Genomic DNA, 23520 nt, shown 5'->3' with positions numbered 1-23520 from the left:
GAATACAAAGAATGGATGAGAATCTCTTTTATGCCCCTTTATAAGAATCTAGTTGACCTTCCTCAGGAATTGTTGCCATATTGCAGAACCAAGTTATGCTGTAATAAAGACATCTGCTCCCCGTATTACCACATAAGCATGTCCTATAATCATGCTTAACAGTGTGCCTATAATTCATTGGTTCTAATAAATCCCATCACTCCTGCCAAAAGTGCATGTTATGCTATCTCCAAGGATCAACGAGATTGTTACATATACAGGGTACATTATGAGTATTGTAAACGTTAGACAGAATTCTCACATTTAAAATACATTTCCAATCTGGAGTTCTCTGCTTGCACACGAAGTTCTTCAAAAGCCAATATCATTCTCTAAAAAATAAAACATAGCAATAAATGTTCACAGACAAATGATTTCCTATAATGAAAAAGGAATGTACATACCATTTAAAAATATGCAGTATTATAAGCCAATGGTAATGTTTCCAAAGTACGTTGTTAAAACAGAGTTACAGTTGACAGCTATTAATTTAAATCAATATTATTAGAACACTAATTATTTTTAAAACTAGAAATTCAAGTACTTCCATACTTAGATGGTAAGTTCTTTAGAGCAGGGACCATCTTTTTGCTAGCTATTTGTACAGTACTTAACATAATGGAGCCCTGGTGCACAACATGGGGTGCCTAGGTGCTATCACAGTACAAATAATAAATAAGAGTCAAAGGTTAAAAAGACAAACATTTAACTTAACTATTTTAATATCAAATTCTCTACCCCAGATAAAAATGCCACGCCCTTCTCATTGACAAATATTCAAAATTCTCACTATATCCCCACTGAACTTCAGAAAAAACCTGAAGGTCAAATGTACTTTGCAAGACTCTACTGATGGTTTTACAATTACTTTGTTTAAAATACCAAAGTCCAGACAAAAAATGGTGCAAAAGAGCTTAATACCTCTCTAATCTTCCACACTTACTCATCAGTTCCTCCACAAAATATATTAAGGGTTTGTCTACACTACTGCTTAAGTTGATGTAACTTAGTCGCTCAGGGATGTGAAAAAGCCACCCCCGAGCGACGTAATCTCCATCGACTTAAAGTGGTATATACACCACGCTACGTCAGCGGGAGACACTCTCCCATCAACATAGCTTCCACCTCTCGCTGAGGTGGAGTAATTATGACGACAGGAGAGTGCAGAGTGCAGTAGCGTAGACCAGCCTTAAGACTAAATTTTCACTCTACTTACTATGCTGTACTTAAAACTGGTGTATATTTTCATTTCTTATGTCATAATATAATTGTATTGCACCTTATAATGTTTATAAGCATGTTTTGTATGAACACGTATATATTTTTCAAATAAAGTTCTTTACATTAAAAAAACCCACCAACAACCGAATAGAACAAACTCTTATAATTATGTTCTTAACAAAGACTTGGGCACTCGGCACCAGTAGCTGCCCATGTGACAATGGAAGGGAATGCTGGGGAGACTGTGGGAATTCTTGTTTTATTTTTATGAACAATCCATGTGACTCAGTTTTACTTTGTATTGTTACCCACTAGGTGCAAAGAGGTTAACTTCTCCCCAGGACACAGAGAAGCGAGACATAAGTGGATGTCACCCTTGAGAGACAATGGGAGACCCAATGACTGAAAATTAACTTTTAACTGTCTGGGAGACAAGGAAGGCTGCATCTATAAGGAGCAACTAGAATGGTTTTTAAGACTTGCTGCTGCCCAGAGCAGCGAGACAGGGTTTGAGAGAGTGACACTAGGATAGATTCGAGGATGACATGGAACAGTGCACAGTTGTTTTCTGCCAATATAGACTGTTAAGTTTTCCATGGTGATCTAAGGACTCAAATGCGATGTTCCAATTGACTAATAAATGCCGGCTTGTTTTGAAAAGGCTACCCTCTGTCACTGCAAATACTAGTTATATTGCTCCCTAAAGTAGTGGAAGTTTCTAAAAGGAGTCTGAATTTGTTCAGACTTGCTGTAGAGCCACAGAGAAAAATCAAGAGTTCTGGCACCTAACAGCCCAGCCTAGGAGTTGTACAATTGTGGGTCTCACTCTTGTAAAAAGCAAAGAGCTTGGCAAAAAATAGGGATACTCCAAAGAAACTGTATAAAGGCTGGGGCTATGAGGATCCAGGGGTTTGGGTCCTCAGTTCTGGCAGGTCTAAAACCCAGGGTTGTTGTTTTTATGTTTTGTTTTGTTTTGGGGGCGGCGCCTGGGTCTCAAACAGTCCCTCGTCACCAACAGTGAAGACAGACAAAGCAGTATCTCACTAGTCCTAGAAGATCAGGACTCACAGGAAGGTTCTATTGGAATGCCCAAGGCCTAGAGCCATCTGATTGGCTCACACCCACTACTTACACCAGGAAGTGTCCCAGGCAGGACTGTCCGAGCAACTGTGCAGACTCCTTGATGATGCTGCAACAGACCCCATTCTTCTCGGTCTTCTGCAATCTGCATCCAACCTTGTTCCTAGTTCCACTCAACTCTTGTCCTGTTCCTGATCCCTATCTTGCTCCTTCCTTTGTTTACTTCATGGATTGCCCCCTCAGTTCCTGCCTCGTTCCTGATCCTTGCTTCATCTCTGGTCCCTGCCCCTATACCTTGTTCTGACTAACAGCTTTATCAATCCTGTCTCTGATTCCCAGCTTATTTTCTGGCTCTGGACTCTGACCCCCAATTACCTATCCCAGCCTCTCCCATTAGGGTGGACCACCTACATCCCAGCTCCAAGCAAAGGCACTGAATCTCCTGTAGATCAGTGACAAATGTGTTTTGTATTTAGGAAAATCTCAGCATTCACATCAACTCAATTCAGCTGTTTAAATGTAGAGTATTTTGAAACCTCTTACAATCAATCACTTACCTCAATATTATTATTAAGTGCCATATATAGATGTCTGGTTTCTTCTCTTTCATGTTCATCTGTCAATATAAAAATATTTTGAACAAAATTTTACTTTTAAGATATGCATAACAATGCAGCAATAAATGTAATATATAAGGGCATACTAGAGTCTACATGTGATTTTTAAAAAAGTTTTGCCCAAGCATTTCAATACACAGTGCATCAAGAATTAAAACATGGATATGGTGATCCTGCTTCTTCTCGTCATTTTACCAAAATATCTGCAAATGTTATGCAATGCAGAAAAAGTGTATTCACCATCTAAGTAGCATTCCAGATCAGTTTACATGGCTTCGTTCTGAATTCCACTTCTTCCAGACAGAATGACAGGCTAGATGTAAATCCAGGATCAAACAGTATAAGCATATTATCATTTTTATTATAACAGATTCTGATACATCAATACACTGTGACAGCAGGAGTATCAAAGATGAGTTGATAATTCCTTGAGTAGCCCCACTGAAATCCACTCTGTTTCACTGAGACTACTTGAGGAATAAGGAGGTCAAGTGATATGGTCACATCATTATACATGCTAGTAGTGCCGCATACAACTAGATATTTCTGAATCGAGCATTTATATATATATATATTTATTTACTTCATGGATTGCCCCCTCAATCTAATCATTCTTAGTTGACCAATTTCCAATAACCATCATGGCAGAAATGAGTCTTGAGCGGGTAGTTATTTTAAAGATAAATTCAAGAAAGGTGTTCCATATGTAAGAGATGGCATAGAAGAAAGTGTGAAGACGCTTGTGAGAAAAGCAGTCAAATGGACCATCAATGCTGACAACGTTGGTAAAGACGAGGGAACATGAGACTGATGCGATAAACGACAAGAACAGATAACTAAGATGAGGGAACCTCATGTGAAAGGCCTCGAAGGTGAGAACAGAACATTTGAATTCGATGCAACGGAAAACTTGGTCAGCAAAGAGATCCAAAGAGATTCGTGTGATGTAATTAGTGCAACAGGCAAAGATTATTATCTTAGCAGCTTCGTTTTGTATGGACTAAAGAGGGATGATGTTTTAGCTGTGTGAACAGAAAGAAAAGATCTTATTTTAGAAATGTTATGAAGGAAAATACAGCAGGATTTGCAAGTGACATAGATGTGAGCAGAAGGGAGATAAAAGAGTCAAAGTTAATGTGCCAGAGTGACCAACCACACTGCTGTGGTAGCTAAGCACCTTACAAAAATGTCATGGGTTCCCCATATAGCGTAATCAATACTGACTTTTGGTTCTGCCCTGTCTTCCATTGCTGTAGAAGGAAGAATATTTTTATATTCTTATTATTGAGGGAATGGTATGATGCAAGGTTTAGTCTTGCATTTTGTCCTATATGAGGCAAGATGCAGGTCATTCTTTTCTCTTGTGAAAAGAGGTTTCAAAGCCATGAGACAACTCTTAAAAAACCTCTGCATCTTGCACTTAAGACTTTCACCCTTGTAGCTGACAATACCATTGCGCCTCAGGAACACAGCAGTCATGAAAGATAATGGTCAACAACGGAGCTACTCACAGTAGTAAAGTTAAATGTGTAAATACGTGCAGGATTGAGGCCAGAGAAACAGAGCAACTCTCCATCAGCGTGGGTTCGGCAACATTGAGGGTTTTGTAAAAGCAGCAAGGAGTCCTGTGGCACCTTATAGACTAACAGACGTTTTGGAGCATGAGCTTTCGTGGGTGAATACCCACTTCGTCGGATGCATGTAGTGGAAATTTCCAGGGGCAGGTATATATATGCAAGCAAGAAGCAGGCTAGAGATAACGAGGTTAGGGTTTTGAAGATTAATCCAGATTAAATTCAAGATTATAGTTCTAAAGTCCCAATTCAGGAAAATACTTAACCACATGCATAATTTTAAGTACTTAAATTGAATTTAATGGGACTATTAAATTTACACATATGCTTAAATACCTTCCTTGATCAATGTGTAAACGGGTAGCCAATGTAATGTACAGAATACTAGAGTAATGCACTTATTTTATTCTGCACTGTTTAGGAATCAAGCTGCCCCAAACAGGTCAATGTTGCTTCCGATGAATATGCCAAAGAAAAGGTTGGGAAACATAAATGTATAACCCTTTAACAACCTTGTTGCTTTGGGGAAAAAAATCTCTGAAATTAAGACCACAAAACTAATAGCTATTAAGTCTATGGCTTATTTTCTACAGAAAACTTCATCTTAGTGAGATGAGCCATGCACAATTTGCTCAAACTGCCAGCAGAAAGAAAGCTTTTTCTCCCATGCAGCAGTGTGCATTTACAAATGTAAAACAATATCTAAATACTATTTACATTTGTTGGACTTCTCTGTGGATCGAGCACAGGTTTCCTTGAGCAGATTACACAAATGTCTTGTTGCACTGTTTCTGAAAGAAGAAACAACTATTTTATTATTATTTACATAATATTACAGGGGTGCATAATATTTTGCAGATATATAAATGACAAGGTCCTTGCCTTGAGAAGCTCTGCAATCTAATGCCTTTCTTGAGTGCAGTTAATTATTTAAAATTATAAATAAAAATGAGAAGTGTTCAGTATGAAATTTTTTTCTATATTTTATTCATATTACTTACTCTTGTAGAAGATCTTTATTTTCACATATCTCATCTTCCAATTTCAAACTTAGTTTTTCATTTTCAAACTAATTTTAAGAGACACAAATAAAAAATTAGTTATTCAAAATACACTTATTATTTAGCTCCATTTCTTTTCAAATCTCACCTGATAATACATTTTTATGTGCTGTTAATTATACCTCTTATTTTCTCTCTCTGAGCTGTTATTTCAGTCTGACTGCAATATTTAACTCTGAACCATGTTTTGTGATATAGTTTGTATGAAAGAGGGAATAAACATATCAAGTTTCACTGTACTCTTTTTACAAGTTACAGAGAAACTTCATTTCCACATGTTAATTCCATTTTTCTTTGTATATATTAACTCACTTTTTTCTTTCAAAACAAACATTCACTATTGAGAGGATAAGTTTTTACATTTTAAAATTAAAAAGTGAAGTTTTGCTTGTAAAAAGGTGAAGCTGTTGATCAATTAGACAGTCACATTTTTTTCCACATGAGATTAATTGCTTAAAATATTTTTGTGAGCTGTGAATCATTATTAAACATTAAATTATACCAGAAATCCAAATTATATTTGTTTACTCAGAAAGTTTTTATTCTTAAAAATATATTTTGAGGTATCCTGGACAGAAACTTGCCTGTAACTCTTGAATAGCTTTACGTTGTGCTTCAATAATCTTTTTATTTTCTTGCAATTTTTTCTCTTTCTGCTTCAGTTCAGATTCTACTGTCACTTTCCACCTCTTGATCTTTTCAGCTTCTTTGTAGAGTTTTGAATAAAGCTCATGCATTGTCTCTATATTCTATTGAAACAGGTTTCACAATTTAATCTTAAATGCCATTTAATTAAAAATATTCTACACACCTCTCTTAGAAATATCATAAGAATTCATATTTCTTTAATAAATTGCAAAGCAAACTGCTCTAGGGACCAAAGTTTAAACTGATTAAATTTGGTAGCACCATTGATGCATTATTCTGAATACATACAGCAGCCACTAAAAACCACTGTGTACCAATTTGTTTCATGGAATAAGAAATAACAAAAAAAGGCATAATTACAATACAATCAAAATAAGGGAAAATTATCCTAACATACTCAGATCTTCTAACATAGCTGAAGGCAAATCCTGGTAGTCATGGATGATTACACAGGGTCAAATCCAGGCCCCACTAAAGTAAATGGGAGTTTTGTTATTAATTTCATTAAGGCCAGGATTTCACCCACTAGATTTCCCATACCAAGTTCCAATGCCCAAAAGTCCAGACATTGGGAGTGAAATCAGTAGGACTCCAGAGAGCATATCCAAGAATTCCTATGTTTTTTCTGCAGTAGAGGGTCTTTATGTGCTGTTAATTATATCAGTCAATTAAGAACTCTAAAAAGAACTGTAGAGCACCACACAAGAAATGTAAAAAGTGACAAAGAGCCCTGTGGCACATTATAGACTAACAGATGTATTGGAGCATAAGCTTTCATGGGTGCATCTGACAAAATGAGTATTCACCCACGAAAGCTTTAACTGGGGAAAACGGGCTGAAAGTACAGTACTGTAATTCAGTTTTTCAGTAGTTCATGCTAGTAAATTATGTGGTGTTTCCATAGATTGTACTATGTATAAGTGGAAGGCTGTCTAATGGCACTAGGTATAGTCTAGGACTTTGGAGACCAGAGTTCAATTCCCTCCTCTGCCACAGACCTTCTCTGTCATTCAGTGGCTGTACCTTTGTTTCCTCATGTGTTAAACACTACCTGCCTACCTAACAGGAGCACTGTGAGCAGTGCCGTAACAAGGGCAAGGTGAGTGAGGCACTTGCCTCAGGCGTGCAAAGCGGAGGGGTGCAGCTCTACTGCCCAAGCGGGGGAGGGGGGAAGCCACGATCAGCGGCACTTCAGCAGCAGCTCTACCGCCACCACTTCTTTGGCGGTAACTCAGCGGCAGGTCCTTCCCTCTGAGAGGGACGCAGGGACCCGCCGCCGAATTGCCACCGAACAATGAATGAAGCGGCAGCGGCAATTCGGCGGCAGGTCCTTCCCTCTGAGAGGGACTCAGGGATCCACCGCCGAATTGCCGCCAAAGAGCCTGGAGCCGGCCCTTGCCTCGGGTGCAAAAATTCCTTGTTACGGCTCTGATTGTGAGGATAAACACATTAAAAATTGTGACGTGCTGAGATACTAGATTCACAGTCTTAACTGACCTCTTCTTCTACCCCAGGCAAAAATTTTATTTTCTGTGAAACAGGATCTGAAAAAGATATTTTGATAAGTATTTTTTCTAAATAAATTTGTATAACATATAATATAATAGCTTAAAACTAGGCAAAACGTTACAATATTTAGAAGTGTCTTCTTAGAAGATATTAAAAAGTGAATATAACTAGAAACTTAAATTTAAAGAGACTATTGTACAAGATGATGTAATACCTTTTTTGGCCTTACCTGGATCTGTGACTTCACCATGGCTTGGTGTATTTGTCATTACAAAAGGCAAACTAAAATAAGCTTCTGTGCACTTGTTAAAAACCTGGAAAATTTTAAAAATTAATTTGTTAAGGTATATCTGAAGACTGGGAGTGCCAAGCTGAGAACAATACTATAGCTAAAGCTCTGTTCAAAATTTATTTTCCATTCCCTCTAACATTCTCAGAAAACGTGTGATGAAATTTCACCACCTAAATCTTACCTTATAAATTTTTCATTTTTAGAAAATACCATAGAAATCTGATATGAGTATACCTGATCTCAAATGCTTTTAAAAACTGAGCATTTCTGGAACTGATCAGTACTTGAATAAGAGACCCTAATAAGAAAACAATATGTTGAACCTATGTATATTTATGCAATAGACAATTAAGTGTGTGCAGGCCTCAACTAGTACTAACTGACAGAACATGAAATAGTTCATAATCCAATTGCTTTCAGTGGGACTATTTGTCAAGTAAGGTACTATTCAGGGTGCATAACGATATCTGAATATGGCTCTGACATTTTATAATCCTTGGATCATTTTCTGTATTCTAAATTATCCACAATAGGCTTTGAAATTTTTATTTCTCATTGGCTGAATATCTATATGTTTTTTTCTGTCATTCACAAATTATTGTAGCTTTCTGTAAAAAAACAACATGGGGGGATGAAATTTTTCATTCTTGTTCTTAGGCCAAATATTACAATTTTTGGAAATTCTGGTAACATTATTTTTAGTTGTTTTGGAGCTACAGTTAAGCTTGGAAGGATTATATTATCAGTAAGTGTCAATTTCAGCATACACACACAAACCAACTAAAAAAATATTTCCACCTATAATAAATCAACATTTACAAATAGGCAAAGTAAGAAAAATGCTGCTTATTTGTTTGATTTAAGGATTTTTTATATTTCTACATGAGATATTGATAATGTTTTAATGGCTATAAATCTTTAACTTCTTGACTTTCAACATCTATTGTGACTAAATATTTACTGTCCAACCCCTTAGTTTCCCACAACTGTGAACATTTAAATCTATAAAAACTGAAAAAAATGCTGAAAACTAATCATTATTATTGATCAAAATTATTTTAAAGAATAAACAAACCAAATTCTGCCAAGCCTAGCTACAACCATAATTCTCCCTGCAGCTTTCAGAGTGCAACAGGTGTAACCTTCCAGATACACATACATCGAATAATGCATGGGTTTTCAACCTTTTTCTTTCTGAGGCTCTCCTCGTCCCCCTCCCCTGCTATAAACGTTCCATGGCCCACTTGTGCCACTGCAAGAGTTTTTCAGTAGATTAATATCCAGGGGTGGTGTTAGGGGGTAGCAAGCAGAGCAATTGCCCAGGACCTCACGCCACAGGGGGCCCCCACAAAGCTAAGTTGCTCAGGCTTCAGCCAGGAGCATAGGGGCTCAGGATTCAGCTTTCTGCCCTGGGCTCCAGTGAGGCTAACACTTGTCCTGCTCTTTGGTTTCGTTTGGCAGAGGCCCTGAAACCTGCTCGCGGACCCCTCAGTGGCCCTGGACGCCTGGTTGAAATAGGGTTGCCAACTCTCCAGGATTGTCCTGGCGTCTCCAGGAGTTAAATATTAATATTTAATTAAATAGTCATGTGATGAAACCTCCAGGAATAGGTCCAACCAGAACTGGCAACCCTAGATGAGAACCACTGTAATAAAAGTACTTCAATTAGGCAGGCCTAGAGCTTCAACTTAGAAGCTACACTTCACTATAGGACACGAATATTTCTTGACAAGGGCCCTGAACTCATCGCCAAGAACGTGACTTCGAGCAACAGCAGACGGGTGTTATGACACTGATCTATGAAACGGCAGCGCCATTTCTCCCTCACCCCACTGCACTAAGTGTAACCCACAAACCCGGCCCGGCGGAATACAGCTGGGGAAAGACGGTCCCCCAAAGTCGCCCTCCCCGCCCGCAGCAGGAAGAGGGAGCGGGGCGTGGGCAGGTCTTGCGTTTCGTTCACCGCTGAACGGTCTCCGCACCCAGCCGCTGGATGTCCTGGCGCGGGCCTCCTCTGCGCCCCCAAAGCAGCCATTTCGTTCGCACCGGCTTTACCTGACAGGAGCCATCGTCCCTGGCGCTCGCCTGAGGTTTCACCGCAGACACTTGGCTGCTGCTCAGCCTGGGTGGCACGAACAGTTTAAAGGGCTTTTCCTTTTCCATGTCCCCAGGCCCAGCAGCATGAGAACCAGGGTCTCAAAGGCACAAGGACCGCGCCCCGCCGCCGCCGCTTCCCCAGCCCCACCCCTGAGCGCAGCGGTCGACGGCCGCGCGAGCCGGAGGGAGACGGAAAAGGCGGGAAGCGCGAGCCAGCCCTGAGGCCGGCGGGCCGCGCGCGGGGACAGCTGGGAGGGGGCACTGTGCAGCGGTGGCTGGGTGGGGAGCCCCCGGCCGCGCGCTGCGTGACGCGAGCTGGCAGCAGCCTGGCCCCAGGCGCATGGAAGCTCATCGGGCTGTCAGCCGGCGCGGGACGGCTCAGGCGGGGACAGAGGAAACCGGGACGCCCCCCTCACACCTCAGCCTTGTTTGGAAACAGATTGACCCCGAGGCTGGGGGCATCTGGGTGCTTCCCCGGGGCCTGCCTTGAGAGGGGCGTAGTGCTCAGATATAGCAGCCTCCTCTGCTCACCTATTCACGGCCTCTCGCAGCAACTCCCCTGAGGGAAAAGGTGGCTTGGAATCCCTGCCAGCCTCCAACCTTCTCCCTGGGATCTTAGGGTTGCTCTGGGCCGCTGGTATCATTTGTCATTATCAGTAATAATTCTTCAGGCCAACTTCTGCTCTTGGTAATACCTGTGTAAACCTAATACCTTCGATTCTATGCCAATAATGTCTTGGCCTCTGTATTTTCTTAAATTATTATCCGGTTGCACCTGTCTTAAAGGCTACTGGCTTCACACAGGTGGAATGGAGAGCGTAATTTGATCGGTGAACTATTACTGGTGATAGTGCAAAAGGAGGAAAGAACCCCCCGTGGATTCTCAAGGTGAGATATGACACAAATCTAAAACGGGTCGGCAGCCTTTCAGAAGTGTTGTGTCAAGTCTTCATTTATCACTCTAATTTAAGGTTTCACATGCCAGTAATTCATTTAAGCTGTTTTAGAAGGTCTCTTTCTACAAGTGTATAATATATAACTAAACTATTGTTGTATGTAAAGTAAACAAGGTTTTAAAAATGTTTAAGAAGCTTCATTTAAAACTAAATTAAAATGCAGAGCCCCCCCCCAGACCAGTGGCCAGGACTCGGCCAGTGTGAGTGCCACTAAAAACCAGCTCGGGTGCCTCCTTTGGCCATAGGTTGCCTACTCCTGATCTAAAAATGTACACAGCCCCTATTTATTTTTATCTAACAGCAAACTTGAGTGGGACATCACTGAAAGGTAATAAACATGGAAATCTCCATCCATACTTGTTACAGACCTACTTTCCAGGATAGGACTGCACTTTAAATTGCTTTTAAAAAATAGCTCTTTTGTACTCACTTTACTATATCTCATTTTAGAGGAGAAGAGAGGGAGAAGAAGAAATGGAAACAGGGAGGAAAAAACAGCTCCCTTCACTTATTTTCTTCTATCTCCATTTCCTTTTTTGTCCTAATTGTCTTCACTTGGTCTGATGTGTTTCTTATTGTTTGTTTCACCTGTTCCCCTCATTCCTTTAGTCTGAGGCTGTGGTGCCTCAAAGCTTTACATATTATCTTATTCTCCACTCCTTTTAGTCAGTGTAACAGAGTGTAGGCTACAGAAGAGTCATACTTGATGCACATAACTTACAACTGTCAGTGGTGTAACTGTGTTGTTAGAGCACTCCTTTGGCTCTCCCTAAATCCATACAAAAAAAAGTCTCAAACTATAGTAAAGAACACTAGTAGTATGTATATAGGGCAAAAACATATTTCTGAAAAAAAAAATAAAACTTAAATTTAAGGTATTTAAAGATATATCTTTAGTCTTTGGTCACTATTTGCATTATAATTCAAAAGTGATGAAAGATCCACAGGCATGATGGTTTGATTCAATCTGGCTATATCTAATAGATGAAAGTATTCATACATGGTTTTTAATCTGCCATATGAAAATATTTTAATGACAAAATAGGTGCTAATTAACATTGCCAGAATATTAGCATAACCTTGAAAACATTATCAAAGAGAGTCAGCTGCCCCTTAAGTATCATGAAACTTTATTTAAAAAAAAAACCCACGACATTCCAAAATGAAGCTAGACAAGTGTCTGGAGTAAAGAAAATATGATTAGGTGCAATAGCAAACTCATTGTGGGAGGAGATGCACACCAGCTGCCCGGTCCTCTTTCACATTTGTTATGTTTTGATTCTGTTAAAAAACAAAAACACTAAGAAGTCAGGTTTTTATAATAATCCTGAGATTAAACTATTTGAAAGTTCACATTCATTCTATGGTGGGAAATGTTTAATGGCTGTGTAGAATGTTTCTAATACATAAGATTTTATTATAGTCTTTATATACCCATCATCTCTTTATTCCTCTCTTTTTAGTAAGATGGGGGCACTAACTGACTCTATGGAATTCTACCCACACACAGTTATAGGCAGTGCCCAGAGTGTGACTGGATGTAAATTTCCAATGGGAGCATGTAATTTTCTAAAACTATTTAAAAAAAAAAACTCAACAAATTATTCCCCTTTATAGGCTAGATCAGGGGCTGGCAACCTTTCAGAAGTGGTGTGTCGAGTCTTCATTTATTTACTCTAATTTAAGGTTTCGCGTGCCAGTAATACATTTTAACATTTTTAGAAGGTCTCTTTCTATAAGGCTATAATATATAACTAAACTATTGTTGTATGTAAAGAAAATAAAGTTTTTAAAATGTTTAAGAAACTTCATTTAAAATTAAATAAAAATGTAGAATTCCCCAGACTGGTGGCCAGGACCTGGGCAGTGTGAGTGCCACTGAAAATCAGCTTGTGTGCCGCCTTTGGCATGCGTGCCATAGGTTGCCTACCCCTGGGCTAGATTCTATTCACTTGTGAGGTGGTACATCCATGCAACAGCACTCCTTCTGGTCAAGCATGGCACAGCCCTGGGGCTCACAGCCTAGCAGTCCTGATGCCCAGGAGTCTGAAAACCCTTTCTTCACTCACAAGTTTGTCAGTAGGGGTACCCAGGACCACTCACTCCACAGGGTTCCAGCTCAGAGCCCTCAAGCTAGATAAACAGGATCCGGATTCTTCAACAGACAATGCCCTGAGCTGCTTCCTATCTTCTCCTGGATCTCTGCAGGCTCTCTCACCTGTTGGTCAGTTCATCCCCCTCCTGGGCTGTTGTCTTTGGGCAGCTCTTTAGTAGCTTGCTGGCAGAAGCTCCTTTCTTTAGCCTGCTCGCTCCTCTGGCAGCCACCCCATCTTTCTGCTTCCCAGCATTTTTATCCTCCCAGCTGCTGTGAGACTGCCAATCAGCAGTGGCTGGCAGTGCCTATATTAACCCTTTGGTTGCAGGCCTAGCATGGGGTACATCCACGCCATGACAACCTCACATAAGTAGTTCCATTGATTCTGCTCTTCTGAGTAAGAGGAAGATTTCACTCTTCATAGTATTCTGCCTCCAACATAATCTATCATGATGCTATGTCTGATGCAGGAAAAGCGTGCTGCTGGAGTCCTTGTATACATTAAGGAAATGGGATATAGCGCCTGTGCTAGGAGATGGAGCAGACTCTGGAACAGCACATGCCAGCAGTAGAACATTGATCTCAACCGCTCCAGAATGTGACCATTGCTGGAGAAAAGTCACATTTATCTCCACTGTATTTCCATTTTCTTTAATGAAGTTATACAACAACTGAATTTGAGTGCCTCTAATTGAGACTGGTGTCTTGAAAAAGAATCCTCAAATCCATATAGGAATCATCTGCCCCATTATAGTCATGATAAATGTAACAGAGAATTCAAGCATTAATGTAGAGATCCTCCATAAAACTTGCACTATGGCTGGTAGGCAAAACTCCACAGAGTTAAATCCTGGTCCCACTAGAGTCAGTTGGCATTTTGGTATTGACTTCAGTGGGGACAGGATTTCACCCACAGTAGGTAAGAAAAAAAGACCTACGTTGCTGAAATTGAAAAAGTATATTTTGTGCTTATCTGCTTTGGAGAAACCATTCCAGAGTAATTCATGTGTAAAAATATGAGCACTATAATCCTGCCAGGGTCACATTCAGGTGACAATTTATGCACCCAGCCTTCCCAAATTTTTAAAAGTTTTAATAACATTATACTTGCAGTGTCCATCTGGGCCACTGAATCCTTTCTCCTACTTTTTCTGGGGCCTTTTGGACATACATACTACCCACTGGATTATACACCTGGCAAATTTCCCAACATGGTTACATAATTTTTGCAAGGAAGATGTTGCACAAGTTGAACAGATCCCAGGAAATTAACTTTTCAGTCTAATGGCGCGGCAATATTAGAATCATAGTACCTAAGTAAGAGCAGACTACAACTTTGCATGGGGGATTAGATTTTTTGTGTTTTTAAATGAAGGATCTGCTACTGTATTTTTCCTGGGGACTCAGTTCAAACTGTGAACCTGATTTAAATCCTACTTTGTTTCCCATTTGTGGTAATAAAGTTTAAGATAAATTTTATATATTTAATATTGGATCACTTCAACAGAGCATGACTTGTGCATCCAATATTTGTTTTAAATATAGATTAATACTATAGATATTAAATACAATATTTTTATTGAAGAAGACGCTGCAGCCATATAAAATAAAAGTGAAAATTTTAGTATGTTTTTATAAAAGTAAGATGTTTCTGAACAGTTTGCATTTCTGCAAGTTTAAGGAAAATCAGCCATTTGTATAACAACAGTAATATAGGTTAGTTCAGTGCAAATCCCAAATTTCACAGAGTAAAGAGGTCAGTTTGGGGTCTTTTGTCCTCCAAGTTACTAGCACTTCTGAATGGTTGTGATTGAGGGTCCTGAGTTCGGTAAGCCTCCCTATCAGGCGTGCAAAATGCTGTGGATCTTCTGGATGATAAATTTTTGAATATTTGTACAAAATACCTAAAAGGGGTTCTTGGAGTTTTTCCACATGTTGTTTGTTTTTTAGGAGTGGGCGATCTGCAAAACAACAATAGTATATTAATATAATTTTGGACCCAAATCTGATCACTTTATTTTCTATGAGTAGTCCCATTAATTTTGGTGAGACTACTCATTTGAATGATAACAGGATTTGACATAAATGAAAGGCATAAAATGAAATGCAATGACTAGTGAAATTGAATTCTCAAGAAATATTATACATTGAGGAAAAAGTAAAGCAAAGCAAAATAACACATAATAGTTACACACTTTTTGCTTCTTAGGACAGTGGCTTGAGCATATTTGATTTGAAAGTGATCAGTTAATTTTTAAAAAAAAAATTAATTTGTATATGTAGCATAATTACTTCTTCATTAATCTGAAAGTTTACCTGAAAAAAATACAATAGTTGCTACAAGTAGGGCATATTCCGTCTCAGTCACATTAAGTTCTCCCATGCTTCTGTAGAAGTAAAATAGCGCAGTGATAAACTCCTCAGTGATACCTTTAAAAATGAAATCAAGCTATTGAAAAATCAATCCAGGAGCAAACTTGTGTTGCCATTGTCAATTCATTTGCTCAAAAACTTTGAGTAATTTTAAAATCCTCAAACTATTTCATCTCAAAATTATTAGCAAATTTAGTAAAAGAATGATGATTCTTGAGGTATTGAGGGCTCATCTACCTGTGGTAGTTGTGGAAGTTGGACTCTCTTCACTGTGAGATATTTCCATGGAATAAATAGAGTTTTTATCAATGTCTTGAACATGACAATACACAGCATGATCAGAAAATCTTACATGACCTAGAACAAGGAAAACAATATTAAAATTCCACTTCTGCATTTAATTTTACTCTATTTAAATACTGGGTTGCAAATGTTTTGCAAATAATTCCTAGACAAGAGTGCACTATTTGTAAATCCAATACAGGGGATACACAGTACAGTTAAGTTCATATACCTCCCCATCCACCCAATACTCTGTTGTATAAACATTCCAGAAGCACTGCTACCTCTTTGGGGCTAATGAGAGGCAAGAAAGTTATTTGTTGGGGTCTTTTAAAAAAGTGAAGGGTAGGTGGACATTATTATCAAAGCTATTATAAGAAAAACCCTTCTATGCTTCAATGACAAACCCATTTAGGTGCAGTGTCCAGAGGAACCAGGCTTGCTGAAAAAAATAAGTCAACAAATACAAAACTGTTGTTTGAATTCACACAACTGTTAGCATTAAAACTTACTTTCACTCACTGATGACTGGCATTCATTAGCTCTTTGATTATATATCTGTGCCGAACGCAAAAACATTGCTTCCACCGTTGAACCTTTTAACAGTGCAATCTGGTCATCATTGGCTAAACTTTCAAATCCTGTATTCAATAAGATTCAAAATTAGGGGTGGCTGTTTGGCCTCAGGCTACCAATATAAGTTACCAAAAATGATTAGTCTCTGGCTTTAAGAGACAGTAGGAACCATAGTTGCATCAAAGGCAAAATCCTTGTACCAAGCAGTAAAGGAACTATCACAGCTAGTAGAATCTTGTGATCTTTCTAGATATTTTACATTTACATAGGAATTGATATCATGGATCAGACCAGTGATCCATCTAGTCCACCATTCTGTCAATGACAGTGGCCAATACTAGAAATTTCAGAGGAAGGTGCAAGAAACCAGTAAACAATTTTGGAATAACCTGCCCTGCAGCCAGAGGGCTTATATTCTATACATTTGTTATCTTGTCTGGTGTAACTGTGGATGTTCTGTTTAGCCACAGACATGTACTCACCTCTTGGTCTCCTACAAGAGCAAGGGGACATTCAGTTAAATTGTAAGGATTTCTTAATCCTGATCAGCGCAGGTTTACTTAACGGGGTGGTAAACATTCCTGTTTTTCCACTAGTGCTACCACCAGTGAAGCTGTACCAGTGCTAGATAATTAGTGTGAAAATTCCTGCTGTAGACAAACCCAATATCTTTTGACAATGAGTTCTACAAATTAATTGTACACTGTGTAAAAAAAGTATTTCCTTTTATTGGTTTTAAATATATCACCTTTCAACTAAATCAAATGTTCCCTTGTTTTTGTATTATAATGGAAGATGAATGGTAGTGCCTGATCTGTCTTCTCTACACCATTCATTATGTTGTTATAGTGTACCTCTTTTATTTTTGATACATAAAGTAACTTCACTTTTTGCTGTGACAAAGTGAAATAGAGTTCAGACAATAAGACTCATAGACTTTAAGGTCAGAAGGGACCATTATGATAATCTAGTCTGACCTCCTGCACAATGCAGGCCATACAATCTCACCCATCCACTTCTATAACAAACCCCTAACCTATGTCTGAGTTATTGAAGTCCTCAAATTGTGGTTTGAAGACCTCAAGCTGCAGAGAATCCTCCAGCAAGTGACCCGTGCCCCATGCTGCAGAGGAAGGTGAAAAACCTCCAAGGCCTCTGCCAATCTGCCCTGGAGGAAAATTCCTTCCCGACCCCAAATATTGTGATCAGTTAAACCCTGAGCATGTGGGCAAGACTCACCAGCCAGCACCCAGGAAAGAATTCTCTGTAGTAACTCAGATCCCATCCCATCCCAGACCACTGGGCATACTTACCTGCTGATAATTTGGCAATTGATCTTTGATTCATTGCCAGAATTAGGCTATCTCACAATACCATCCCCTCCATAAACTTATCAAGCTTAGTCTTAAAGCCAGATATGTCTTTTGCCCCCACTACTCCCCTTGGAAGGCTGTTCCAGAACTTCACTCCTCTAATGGTTAGAAACCTTCGTCTAATAAGATGAACAATAATTCACTTGAGACAACATTTCTAATTGTATATTTTTGAGAAAATATGGCTCTATTACTGCATATTGTATATTGTCTGATTTTTGGATTTGGAAAAAAAGGTGGTGAATTGTACTGTTATTGAAGCGAAATGTGTGTCATACATGTTGAGTTGGCTTCTTGAAAGAAAGAACAAGGAACTACTTCTTTGTTTTTCAAATGCTAGTGAATTAATGGCCTTCCTAATTGTCATTTGCAGTGTTGCTGTAGCTGTGTTGGTCCCAGGATAGGAGAGAGACAATGTGGGTGAGGTAGTATCTTTTAGTGGACTAACTTCTGTTGGTGGAAGGAACAAGCTTTTGAGCTTCACAGAGGTCTTCCTCAGGTCGAGGGAAGATAACCAGAATGTCCCTAATTATTAACATTTGCAAATAAAATTAATAATGAATCAATTGAATAGTTTTTCTGAACTCTGTGTATCTTTTCTCAGAGTATGCATGCCACATAAATAAATGTCCTTCTCTTAGAATAAGGTTAAATTATACTGCTTGTGGTGAAGAGTTTGTTAAATTATTTTATAAAGTTACCTGGTAGTCTCTTTGTGAAATCCACTAGTACTTGCACATGAACAACTGCTGTCTCTGAGAGCCGCAGAAAACTCTCTTCAGGGTTTGCAGTTTCCTGCAGCTGAATAAAAGAAAGAAAGCAAGATTAGAAACATTTGGCATTGCCAAAATACACTGCTAGAATGTGAAAAAATTGAATTAAATTAAATTATTAAAAATATAACAATATTAATTAATATCTCTGTATTGTGGCCTGTCCATTCTGAACACGTACAAACTTCTTTGCTTCCTCTAGGGGAATTGTATATTTTTGATGGGCTGCCACAATGTGATCAATAAGTTGATGTTCCACTGGAGTTAGTTCCATCCTCTCTTGCATCTTTTGAAAAAAAGAATCAGATAAATGACAATACATATGTGTTAAGGTAAAAATAATGTGTTACAATGAAAAGATACATTTTAAATAGGTAAAATCTCCCACTTTTCCAGGTCTAGTTGTGGATGAAACATGCTTGCTGTTTACTCCCTCATCTTCCACCTTGATGCTACAAAGGAAACTGCTCTTCTGCTTGAAATTCTTTCGGAGTCGTTTTGATTTACACTGGACTTCAGTCAACAAACCTGTAAGATACATAATTCTGTATCAAAGTATTTATTAAAGTTCAAATACCTGTACTGTTCAAAACAAGCCCTTGTGTTATTATGCAGACTTTATAAGTCCGGCACCTCAGTAGCTTATCATCTATATGGAAAGCAGCTTCCTACCTATGAATGTTCTCAGATAACAGGTAGTTCCAGGTTCTGCCTATGATGGTAGCAACATAATGTGCTTTGTCAGTCAGCTCCTATCAATAGCCTAGATGTGGGCAGGGGTCAGTCTGACGTCACATGCTCTTAACCTAGGCTCTGAACCATATGAACATAAGGATTTCACATGAAGAATGAACATGGGCAACATTTATTTTTTATCTTTTTGTAACATGAAAGAGCATTAAACACACTTATGGAGATCAGTCACAGTTCACCACCTTTAGCTATCTCTTGATGGCAATTCCATAGACCCTTCTCTGATTCAGTTCAGGTGCCTGACACAGCAATTCTAGATCACAAGTAAGTCTGCATCACTTTACAGAGGATATTTCCCAAATACTGATGACCAATATGGGTGGAAAAAGAAATACCACAAATGCTCTGAACCTTCCAAAGTTAAAACTTCCTAAAGCAAAATAAAGAAACTGGCTTTAGAAAATAGTATGCCAGAGAATTTGTTGCAGTTGTAAGGAGCAGTGGAGCACTTACACTCTGCCAACATTCCCACAGCCTTACACTTCTTCAGGCGACACTCCTGACACTTCCTCCGCATATACATGTCCATTTCACAGTGGCCACCATTCTTGCATCTATATATTGCATTTTTGGTAATACTACGTCGAAAGAATCCTAGAAACAAAATATATTTTGGATGATGGGAAGGAATCTAAGGAATATTTGTAATTCCACGCTCAGTTATTTAAAGAGTTACTGTATGATGTTTCTACAATGAAAGGATCAGATAAATGAAATTTTAATATTTTCTAACAATCTAATAATCATTGATTACTTTTGTTGCTGTTTTATGCCTAATATTAACCAGTGCTTGACCAAGGTAACTCCCTTTCACTCTTTCTAGTGACAGGCGCCTTACCAATAACAAGAGGGATCTATTAAAAGAGGCAGGGAATCCAGCATAAACCCCCACCCACCCCAATTTTTAAGTAATGGCTCAAACCATATTCCAAGTAAGAGGTCTAACCAACACTCTAACACTTGACATTGTAGTTCCAAGAAAACTGAAATGAGCAAATAATATAGGTCTGATAGAGGCTGAGAACACAACAAAGGCAACATGTTTAGCAGCTTGGAAGAGGGGTGAACAATGACGTGGCAAAGTTTGCAGATGATACAAAATTACTCAAGATTGTTAAATCCAAAGCTGACTGCAAAGAGTTTCAAAGGGATCTCACAAAACTGGATGACTGAGGAACAAAATGGCAGATGAAGTTCAGTGTTGAAAAGTGTAAAGTAATGCACATTGGAAAGCATAATCCCAACTACACATATAAAATTGGGTCTAAATTAGCTGTTACCACTCAAGAAAGAGATATTGGAGTCATTGTGGATAATTCTCTGAAAACATCCATTCAGTATGCAGCAGCAGTCAAAAAAGCTAATAGAATGGTAGGAACCAGTAGGAAAGGTATAGATAATAAGACAGAAAATATCATAATGCCACTATATAAAGCCATGGTACACACACACCTTGAATGATGTGTGCAGTTCTGATTGCCTGTGATGGGATGTACTCCCCACTCCGGCCTTGAAAGAGTTGAATTAGGCCAGGTAGGCCCAATCAATCAATTAACCTGCAAATGGGAGAATTACGCTGTGTGGAGGCTGCCAATGAGAAGGAAGCTGTGAGGGAACAGGCAGGAGACCAACAACAGTGTGGGAGACAGCAGAGAGGAAGCCTGGTAAGAAGTAGTCCAGGGAAGTCCAGACCTTAACTGCTCAGTAGAAGGCAAGCCTGGCTTCCCCTATCATCTACTGCAGAGTGGTATTGCTGGGGGGCAGTGAATGGAAGACTGCCTGAGTCGCTGCACCAGTGATGTAGTCAGAGAAGCGGGCATAAGGACTGCCTGACGCTGCTTGTGCAGGGGAACTCTGACAGACCCCCTGGAAGGGGAAATCACAGTGTAACCTGGCCACACTGCCAAGTCACAAAGCAGCCATACTATGACTCAGTGAGCAGGAGACGAGCTGCAACAGTGGAATAGAAGAAAGGGGGTAATCCCCAGAATTGCCAGAAGGGGGTGCCACCCAGTGATGAGTAGGTCACCTCGTGACACTGCCCCCTCTCAAAAAAGATACATTAGAATTGGAGAAAGTACAGAGAAGGGCAACAGCAATGATTAGGGATATGGAACAACTGCCATCTGAGAAGAGATTAAAATGACTGGGGACTGTTCAGTTTAGAAAAGAGATGACTAAAGTGAGATATGATAGGGGTCTATAAAATCATGAATGGTGTGGAGAAAATGAATAAGGAAGTGTTTTTTATCCCTTCACATAACACAAGAACAAGAGGTCACCCAATGAAATTAATAGGTAGCAAGTTTAAAAGAAAAATAAGGAAGTATTTTTTCACACAATGCACAGTCAACCTGTAGAGCTCATTGCCAGGGAATTTTGTGAAGGCCAAAAGCATAACTGGGTTTTTAAAAGAATTAGCTAAGTTCATGGAGGATAGGTCCATCAATGGTTATTAGCCAAGTTGGTCAGGGATGCAACCCCGTGCTCTGGGTGTCCCAAAACCTCTGACTGCCAAAAGCTGCAACTGGACAATGGAGAAGGGATCCCTCGATAGATGGCCTGTTCTGTCCATTCCCTCTGAAGCATCTGGCACTGGCCACTGTCGGAAGACAAGATACCGGACTAGATAGATCATTGGTCTGACCCAGTATCACCATTGCTGTGTTCTTATGAATGCAACACACCACTTTGTAGGGATTTGGCCATTCTTCGAGCTGTATTATCTGGTTCCTGAGAAATGAGTTGGTTTCCATGAAAAAGTAACTTTGATAAATGCAAAATCGCAGTGATCCTCAGGAATCCAAGTCAAGCAGAGAGAGAGAAAAACACAGAGCTAATATGTAGGCATTATGAGCCAAAGTCACCACCAGCATAAGCAGACACAACTTCACTGAAGTCAGCCAGACCCGAGAGCCATATATAGCATTGTGTGAAATCAGTTTTCACCTCACATAATGTTTACTGTGAAAATTGATATTACTTAAATTCCACAAAAATGTGAAACTGAGACCAGTATTATAATGTATTATCTGTTTCTGATAGCTTCCACAATGTGCTAGGCACTTTTGAAACGCAAAAGAATACACAGTCCTTGCCCTGAACAACTTAGAAGCTAAAAGACAAGCAGGCAGATAAAAGATAGAGGAAGAGGAGTAATGTGGATAAAGTGGTCAAGGGGGTAGTTGTCCACTGCAATATATTGCTTGAATAACAATAGCTTTGTGTGTGTGTTGTATGATAGAGTTCCAGAATTTGCCAAACTTATAGTTCTCACAGCAGCAATAGATCTCTAGGAGGGATTTTAATGTGGTGAGGGTAGTGGTCTTACACATAAGCTCAGGAAGACTTTGTATGCAGTGGAGGAAGCAGGGAGGGAGAAGGGTGGAGATATTTTTTTGACATACCTGACAAATGAGTGGATGAGTCTGGCATCATTGGTGAAAGAGAGGGGATGGGGCAACATGTAAAGAGACAAGGGTAGGTAAGTACAGAGGAGTTGAGTTATGTAGATACTTGAAAGCAAGGACAAGAAGATGGGAGTCTGATGTAGCAGAGAAGGAGCAGTCAGTAGTGGGATTCAAAGGAGGGGATCCCATAAGTTATTCCGCTCTTCAGCTAGACTGCAGCTGTCCTCCAAAATGTCAATTGAAAATTAACATAAATGTGTTATTTTAAAATTGCACATGTGGAATTTCAGCATGCTGCACTGATTAATATGGGGCACTTTTCTTTTAAGTCACAAAATAAAACTACCATATATACTTGTTCATAAGCTGAATTTTTTTAGTAAAAAAGGGAAGCACCAGAGAAGAGGATCGGCTTATGAACGGGTATACAGAGGGAGAGGCGGGACACAGCTCCTCCCCCCAACAGAGGGAGCAAGGAGAGGCAGCACAGCCAGAAGGGAAGAGTCTCTCCGCTTCTGGCCACGCTACTCTCCACCCAGCCTCTGAAGCAGCTGCAGCTCCAGGTCTGGCAGGCTGCAGCTGTGCCACTTGGCCTGCCCCCCAGAGCAAGCTGTAGCCGTGCCGCCCGGCCTGCCAGAGCACACTGTGGCTGCACCACCCGGTCTGGCCCGCCGGAGCAGGCTGCAGCCATGCTGCCCAGCCTGCTAGAGCAGCTCCAGCCAGGCCAGAGACATCCTTCCCAACTACTCCAGGCGTACAATCTTTCAAACATTTGTGCACCCATCTTACAG

At 39.7% G+C, this 23520-nt stretch overlaps 2 protein-coding genes across 7 annotated transcripts in view; both read right to left on the bottom strand.

Annotated features, from left to right (window-relative positions):
• The window catches only part of SYCP1 (synaptonemal complex protein 1), a 66600-nt gene extending 56081 nt beyond the window's left edge, over positions 1–10519 (bottom strand). Inside the window, exons 1-8 of one of the 3 annotated variants that reach the window (XM_039535801.1) lie at positions 10097–10519; positions 7979–8063; positions 7738–7784; positions 6177–6341; positions 5533–5600; positions 5249–5322; positions 2898–2956; positions 302–371 (exon numbers count right to left, since the gene is read on the bottom strand). In XM_039535801.1, coding sequence (XP_039391735.1) covers positions 302–371; positions 2898–2956; positions 5249–5322; positions 5533–5600; positions 6177–6341; positions 7738–7784; positions 7979–8063; positions 10097–10204 — 676 coding nt within the window. In that variant the 5' untranslated portion in view covers positions 10205–10519. The remainder of the gene's footprint in view (positions 1–301; positions 372–2897; positions 2957–5248; positions 5323–5532; positions 5601–6176; positions 6342–7737; positions 7785–7978; positions 8064–10096) is intronic. The other 2 variants (XM_039535802.1, XM_039535800.1) reach the window with 2 other exon arrangements.
• Positions 10520–14800: 4281 nt separating this feature from the next.
• Positions 14801–23520, bottom strand: part of LOC120403891 (bile acid receptor-like) — a 45387-nt gene continuing 36667 nt past the window's right edge. For 2 of the 4 annotated variants that reach the window (XM_039535805.1, XM_039535803.1), the window contains exons 4-11: positions 19773–19913; positions 18955–19094; positions 18748–18852; positions 18495–18594; positions 16357–16485; positions 15800–15919; positions 15506–15619; positions 14801–15150 (exon numbers count right to left, since the gene is read on the bottom strand). In XM_039535805.1, coding sequence (XP_039391739.1) covers positions 14912–15150; positions 15506–15619; positions 15800–15919; positions 16357–16485; positions 18495–18594; positions 18748–18852; positions 18955–19094; positions 19773–19913 — 1088 coding nt within the window. In that variant the 3' untranslated portion in view covers positions 14801–14911. The remainder of the gene's footprint in view (positions 15151–15505; positions 15620–15799; positions 15920–16356; positions 16486–18494; positions 18595–18747; positions 18853–18954; positions 19095–19772; positions 19914–23520) is intronic. The other 2 variants (XM_039535806.1, XM_039535807.1) reach the window with 2 other exon arrangements.

This window comes from Mauremys reevesii, linkage group 4 (assembly GCF_016161935.1).
Source record: "Mauremys reevesii isolate NIE-2019 linkage group 4, ASM1616193v1, whole genome shotgun sequence".
Lineage (NCBI taxonomy): Eukaryota > Metazoa > Chordata > Testudines > Geoemydidae > Mauremys > Mauremys reevesii.
Note: the sequence above shows the minus strand (reverse complement) of the source record. Positions and strands in the feature narration are given on the sequence as shown.